Source organism: Alligator sinensis, unplaced genomic scaffold (assembly GCF_000455745.1).
Source record: "Alligator sinensis unplaced genomic scaffold, ASM45574v1 scaffold472_1, whole genome shotgun sequence".
Lineage (NCBI taxonomy): Eukaryota > Metazoa > Chordata > Crocodylia > Alligatoridae > Alligator > Alligator sinensis.
Window position 1 is genome coordinate 1,132,770 of NW_005842518.1, and position 6,668 is coordinate 1,139,437.

A 6,668-nucleotide genomic window follows, 5' to 3' on the forward strand; every position below is an offset into this window, starting at 1 on the left:
CTGCCATCAATGTTAATTTATACTGCTATTTTCAAAATTGTTCTTTTTTGTATGTATCACTTTGCAGTATTTTTTATTGAAAATAGTGATTAACAGTGAGATTTACAATTGTTGTGCATAAAGGTTAAGCTGCTCCTGCATTGTTTTTCTGACTTACCAGTGGAGTCGTAATATTATACAATAAAATTGTGGGTTTATGTCTTTTCATCAAGTTTATTGAATTCAGATAATATATTGATATAGTTTTTATATACTTAAATGTTTTGAATGCTTGTTCCTTTTGGTTCTTGATTTATAACATAAGGTTTAGACATTTTTATTCTTATCAAAATTTGTGATGCAAAATCTTAATTATACTTCTTCATTGTAGGCAATTAACCAGAGACTTACACCAACCCAGAAATTTACGCCAAAAGATCTTATTGCTGGAATGAAAGCCCTAAATGTGGAACTTGGATTAATTATCGACTTAACGTATACCACACGATACTATGAAGTTAAGGTAATATTGTAATAATAAGAGAATAATATGCTAGGTTAAATCTTCTGCCTTTTATTTCATAATGTTTAGTAGCAATCTAGAACTGGAATAAACAATTGAACATTGAGTCTTCAACAAAAACTAAAAGTGTTGTATTATGTTGTATTTTTACCCCCAGCTAGTTTTCATTTGTGGCTTCGTGCAAGAGTGTTTGTTTGATCTTACCTAATATAGTTATATTAATATTTATATAACTATAGCTCCCAGAATCACTACTCAAAACTACTGTGTAGCTACATTGTACAAACACCACAAAAATACACCCCCTGTACTAAAGACAGATTCTTATTTTGATAGATGCTAGATATTTTAAAGTGGAATGTTTCTTTCACTCTTCTCTTGTTTGAGTGTATTTCACAAGGTATACGTACTTTGATAAATATTTTCTAAAAAACTCGCTTGTTGCCCTGTGGGGTCAGGCCAACTCACAGGATCTCAATATTGTGTGGTTAGACAGGAAGGTATGATACAATTGCACATATACAAACACACAAATCGATTAGGTGCATACACACACTACCAGCTCGGGCACATACACATCCAAACCAGCCTAGGCACATGCATACCTATCACCAATTCAAGCACATACACTATACACCCCAAAAGTTAGACACAGATCACTAAGTCTTATATCAGGCACACAATGACATATGTATATACACACACACACACACACACACTCTCACCAGTTCTCACACATATAACCCACATACACACAGGTAAGTTCCTAACTTGGATGGTACAGTGTGTGTGTGTGCGTGTGTGCACTTGGGGTACCTGGGATACTTGAGGGAAGGTTCAGGTGAGAGAGAGAGTTAAAGTGTAGGGAGTGAAAGTTGCCAGAACTGGGTTAGAACCGGTGGACTACAGAGAAGCTGGCTGAGGAACTGAGGCTTGGGTTTACTTAAGGTAGACTGGGGCTGGAAACTGAGGCAGACAGCTGAGATATTTGGGGGGGGCAGATAAGTGGTGGCAAGGAGGAGACAGCCAGGAAAGAAACTGAGGCAGAAACCTGGTTGCTCAGGGGAAAAGGAAAAGACAGTGGGAATAAGACAGTGGCAAAGAAACGGGGTTTGGAGGCAGAGAGGAGCTCAGGACAGGTGTTGGAGGTGGCAGTGAGCCAGAAGCGGGAGAGGGAGAACTGAGACAGAAGTTAGAGGGCCAAGGAGCAGAGATTGAAGGAGGGCCAAACCATACTAAAGTAAAACCCAACTTAGGGGTCCAAATAACAGTTTTATTAAACAGACACACTACACAGCCCCATGAAGTTATTGATGCACACGCACACACGTGTACTCACAATGACAGAAGGAGAAAGAGACTCAGTGGAAGAGTTGGAGTTCAGGTAGGGAAGAGAAGCAGAGTCCAAGTCCTTGGTTGAAGAGGGGGTGATAGCTACGTATCCTAGCTGGAAAGGGGTCCTTGTCCAATAGGTGTTGTCCAGAGTGGGGTCTCCGGCAGGGTGTCTGGGTGGATAGGTGGTGTGGCATGGTGCTGGTCCAGATGGAGAAGGCATCCCCCTGGGTCTGTCTTCACTGCCCCTTTTTATAGGGGCAGACCTTGCATGACCCTAGTGACAGGAGGCATGCCCAGGCAAGGGTCAGCCCCCTGGTGTACTGAGCATGTGTGCTCCATGCAGGGATGTGCAGTTTCGGGTGTCTGTAATGGTGGGGTACAATGGTAGAGTTGCTGGTTCTGCAGGGTCTTTTGTCTTTCAAATGCTGGGGTCTTGTCTCTGTTCCTGGGTGAGGTTCGTGGTTCCTGGATGAATCAATGTGAGGTGATGGCCTGGTTGTTACAGGCCATTCAGTCGAGGCCTGCTGCAATTGTATTTCAGTCATTCCCAATCACTCTCATTCATCCGGGAACCAATTTACATGGGAGGGGTACATGAATCATACAGTTGCAACACGGGGGATGCCCAGGCAAAGGACACAAGATGAAGGCTTGACATACAAAGTGGAAACTTGACATGACTTACGCTAACTTATATATAGGCCTAAAACAGTAATCACACTATATAAAAGCAGTACAAACATAATAATTATCACTTATAAAACAGTGGGTGTCGATATCAAAATAGCAGGGAACTTATTTGTAAAGAGGGGAGAGAAAAATAAAACTTACTACCTAAAATAAAATGTTAAAGCTTATCCTACATCTTAGCTTACTTATACTTATCTATAGGGAATAGAGAGGGAGAGAAAAAGTCAGAAATGGTTGGGGAAGGGGAGGGAATACATTTTAAAATAAAGAAAAAAAGAAAAACAGGGGGTTTTGCTACAGGCTTTGAAATTTGTTACCTGTTAATTTTGAATGTCCTCTTAATGTATTTTTGACGTAGAGTAGCTAGGAACATTGTTACCAAAGGTTAATTCTGAAAGGTCTATATTCTAAAAAAAATATATATATATATGGGCAACAGGCCTGAAGTTTGATAGTATTTGTGAAAACTATTAGACCGTTAGTCCAAACTTTACTGCTTAGTCCAACCAATGTGCCTTTACCCTAACCAGGAGGTACTAACAAAGTAGTTTGTTTCCTAATGCAAACCTTGATCATTTTTGCTTCTGCCAGTCTAGGTAATCTTACGAGGGGTGGCCTAACTGTAGCTCACAAGTTGCGTGTGGTCCCTTGGGCAGTTTAAATTATGTCTTGAAGAAAGAAAAGTAATTGAAGAGAAAATAATGTTCTTATTTAGCTGTTGATTTTTTTTTTTTAAGTTCTTGATGATTATTTATTCTAAGAAGTTACTTAACAGCAATTTTTTATTTGAGCTGAGGTGCTGTGTACATAACATTGAGGTATGTATGTCTCAAGTTGTGTCCTGTAACTCTCAGTTGTGCTAATATTATGGGTTATGGCTAGAAGAGTTTGGAAAGTTGGCTACCCTTGCCTTTATAATTATGAAATGATGGTTTTCAGTTGCTATAGGTATGTGTTTGAACCATCAGGATTTCTAAATATATAAGTCTGTCTCTCTCTCTCTCTCTCTCTCTCTCTCTCATGGTGGTGATTTAATGATTGTTGTAATTTTTTCTCTCTGTTGCTAGGATTTACCTAAAAGTGTGCAGTATAAGAAACTTTATACTGTTGGACTTGAAGTCCCCGATAATGCTACTATTCTACAATTCAAAAAATGGGTCAGAAAGTTTCTGTGGGAAAATGCAGGAAATGGTAATTAACATTTTTAATGTTATAAAGACCAAAATATTGTTTTAGTATCAACTATATGATTTATTAATCACAACAGATACTCAGTTCTGTAAATCAGATTTCATATATTTTTCTCATAGTATGGTCCAGTTTTTTACCTTGTATTTTAGGAACTACCTTCCATCCCTTTTGTAATTATGGTATCCCTTTATCAATTACAGCATTATTTACATGGACTACCTTCCTAGAAGTGGTATATTTTCAAATGTATTTAATGTGATGTAACAGTTGCAAACAAGATGATCTAGGACCATGTGACCAGCTGAAGGTTCACAGACCCACTGATGGTCCATAAACTACAGTTTGGGAGCTACTAGAATTGTTCTGCATATGCTGTGCAAGACTTTCTTGTAGTTTGAAAAATCAAGTACTACTTTTCTTTACTTTGCCATTCATTGTCATTAGTAAGGGCGAGATTTTGTCATTCATTGTCATTAGGGCTGTGCGAAATTTTGCCAGCCATTTAATTTCGACAATTTTGATCAATTTTGAGGTCGAAACAGCAAAATCGGTACGAAAAAAAGGCTGTTGAAATAGGCTTGAAACAAAACGAGGCTGGTCAAAATGTTTCGACCATAGGCTGGGGATGGGAAGTCAGTGCACCTGGGCTGACTTCCCATCCCCAGCGCAAGATCCGGCAGGGGGTGGCAAGGCAGTGCAGCTGGGCTGCTTCCTGGTCCCCCCACGCTAGATCATGCTGGGGGCTGCTTCCCCCACCCGGTGCGATCTAGCATGGGGGACCGGGAAGCAGCCCAGATGGGCTGACTTCCCATTGCTGGCAAAACTCAAAACAGCGTCGAAACAGCCTTCTGTTTCAACGCAACAGAATGGCTGTTTCGACTCTAAATGAAATTCAATGCGAAACGCTGTTCCATCAAAACTCAAGGCAAAACGGAACAGTGCTGTGTCGCACAGCTCTGCTCATCACCTTATTGCAGAAGGAAACTGGGCTGGCTAAACATCATATCTTGTTGAATCCATGCTGGTTGTTCCTTTTTACCATGTTATTCCCCGGGTGCTTAGAAATAGGTTCCTAGAGGTTATGCTTCACTCTTATTCCCAGTATCTAAGTCAGGCTGACTGGTCTAATTCTCTGAGTCCTCCTTGCCCATTTTTTTTTTTTTAAAGGTGGACACAGTATTTGTCATTTTTTTAGTCTTCCGGTATTTTACCAGAACTATCAAAGATAATAACAATGATTCTATAATTATTTCCATCAATTCCTAGAATATAGGATAAAGCCATCTGACCCTGTTAATTTGAAAATATCCAGTTTATTAAAGTTCTTTCCCTATTCTAGGCTGATTATTAGCTTCCTATCCTTCTTGCTGTTTGTCATCTGAGAGCTGACCATTTAAGACTGAAGTAAAAAGCCATTAAATACTTCAGCCTTCTGTACATTGTCCATTATTAGGCTCTTCTCCATTCAGTGAGAAACATACACTTTTTCCTTGATCTTCCTCTTCTAACATACTTATAGAATGTTTTTATTGCATTTTATGACCCTTGCTAGCTGCATGCCTCTTCCATTCATCCTTGATAATATAGCCAAGTTTCTACTTTTATGAGATCCTTTTTAAGCTTCAAGTCCTTAAAGAGTTCAGTAGTAAGCCAAACCAGGCACTTACTGCCCTTCAAATCCTTCTTTCTTGTTGAGATAATATGTTTTTGTGCCTTGAACATCATCTCTCTTTAAGGAGCAACAAATTGTCCCATCCTCCTTTTTCCCATCTATGCATCCTTAAATTTTCAACCCTATCCATAAGCAGCAAATTGAGCTTTCCCCTTCACTTTGGTTTCTCTGCCATTTCTATTAAAATTTCCCTTATACACCATATTCCTAAATATTGCTCCGCAATCGGCATACTGCTGTGTTAGTTGCCCAGCAGATATCACATAATTAAACTCTTCTGTAATCACCAGGTCTTGTGATTCACTTAAAAAAAACCCAAAAGCCTCATCCACTGCCTTCATCTGGTTTGATAATCTGTAGTAAATGCCCATCATGACATCCCTTCTACATTAATTCCATACAGAGTCCCAGAGTCACTTTTGATCTGTTCACATTCCCCTGGCAGTGTCAGTACCTACATGGATCAGCTGCATGGGCTAGTAGTAAGAAGACTGGATGCATCTTCTGCCACCTTTTCTATAATAACTTTGAATTAAGCTCCTGGTGGGCAACAGACCTCCTGAGACAATAAGAGGCATCCAGCTGCTGACTGGACCATCCCCTGGGGAGAAGTGTCAACTTTGTTTTCTTTTTGAGGGCAGCGGCCTTGATGCTTCCAGCCTTTGGGCTTTGCCTCTTCTGTCAGTGAAGTAGATTCCTTCTGTCCCATGTCAGGGCTGTTCTTCACCTTTACTGTTGGGGGTTTCAGAAGTAGAGCACTGTCTTCTAAGAGGTGACCAGCTGCCAGCTTCCCACCTGGCTGTCTTTCGGCAGGGACATGTTACCCACAAGACCAGACCAGAACCTGGGTAGAACCATTAGAGGTCAGAGGCCATACCTGGACACAGCATGTGGAGGAAGAGCCGGCAGTGGATGTGGTTTTAGTGACATGATATTTCCAGCCTACAGTGCTTAAAATCTTCTAGTATTGCATTTCATTACCATTAGATAGTCAGGCTGACTCTGTTTTTGCTTTTGTAAGGACTTTGTAGACTGTAAGTGAACTCTTTGTGGTTGGCTGTAATTTTAGTGATTGTTTTAAATTTTGCCCTCAAAGTCGGTCATGTCTTGTTCTAATTACCTTACTCAATTTCTTGTGCTGTCTTGTGGATTGAAACTATATTAGTTGTGCAGCCTTTCTTACCACCACATTCTCTATCTTTTCCTGTACTGTGCTGAGCTAATCTAGAGCCTCTTGGGTTGGGAAGCGTTGTATTAACTGCTGTTGTACCTCAGCAG

General features: G+C 40.2%; 1 protein-coding gene across 1 annotated transcript in view; it reads left to right on the forward strand.

Annotated features, from left to right (window-relative positions):
* LOC102386694 (RNA/RNP complex-1-interacting phosphatase-like) overlaps positions 1-6,668 on the forward strand; it is a 32,717-nt gene that overhangs the window by 24,930 nt on the left and 1,119 nt on the right. The window contains exons 3-4 of the mRNA XM_025213284.1: positions 371-502; positions 3,595-3,718. Coding sequence (XP_025069069.1) covers positions 371-502; positions 3,595-3,718 — 256 coding nt within the window. The remainder of the gene's footprint in view (positions 1-370; positions 503-3,594; positions 3,719-6,668) is intronic.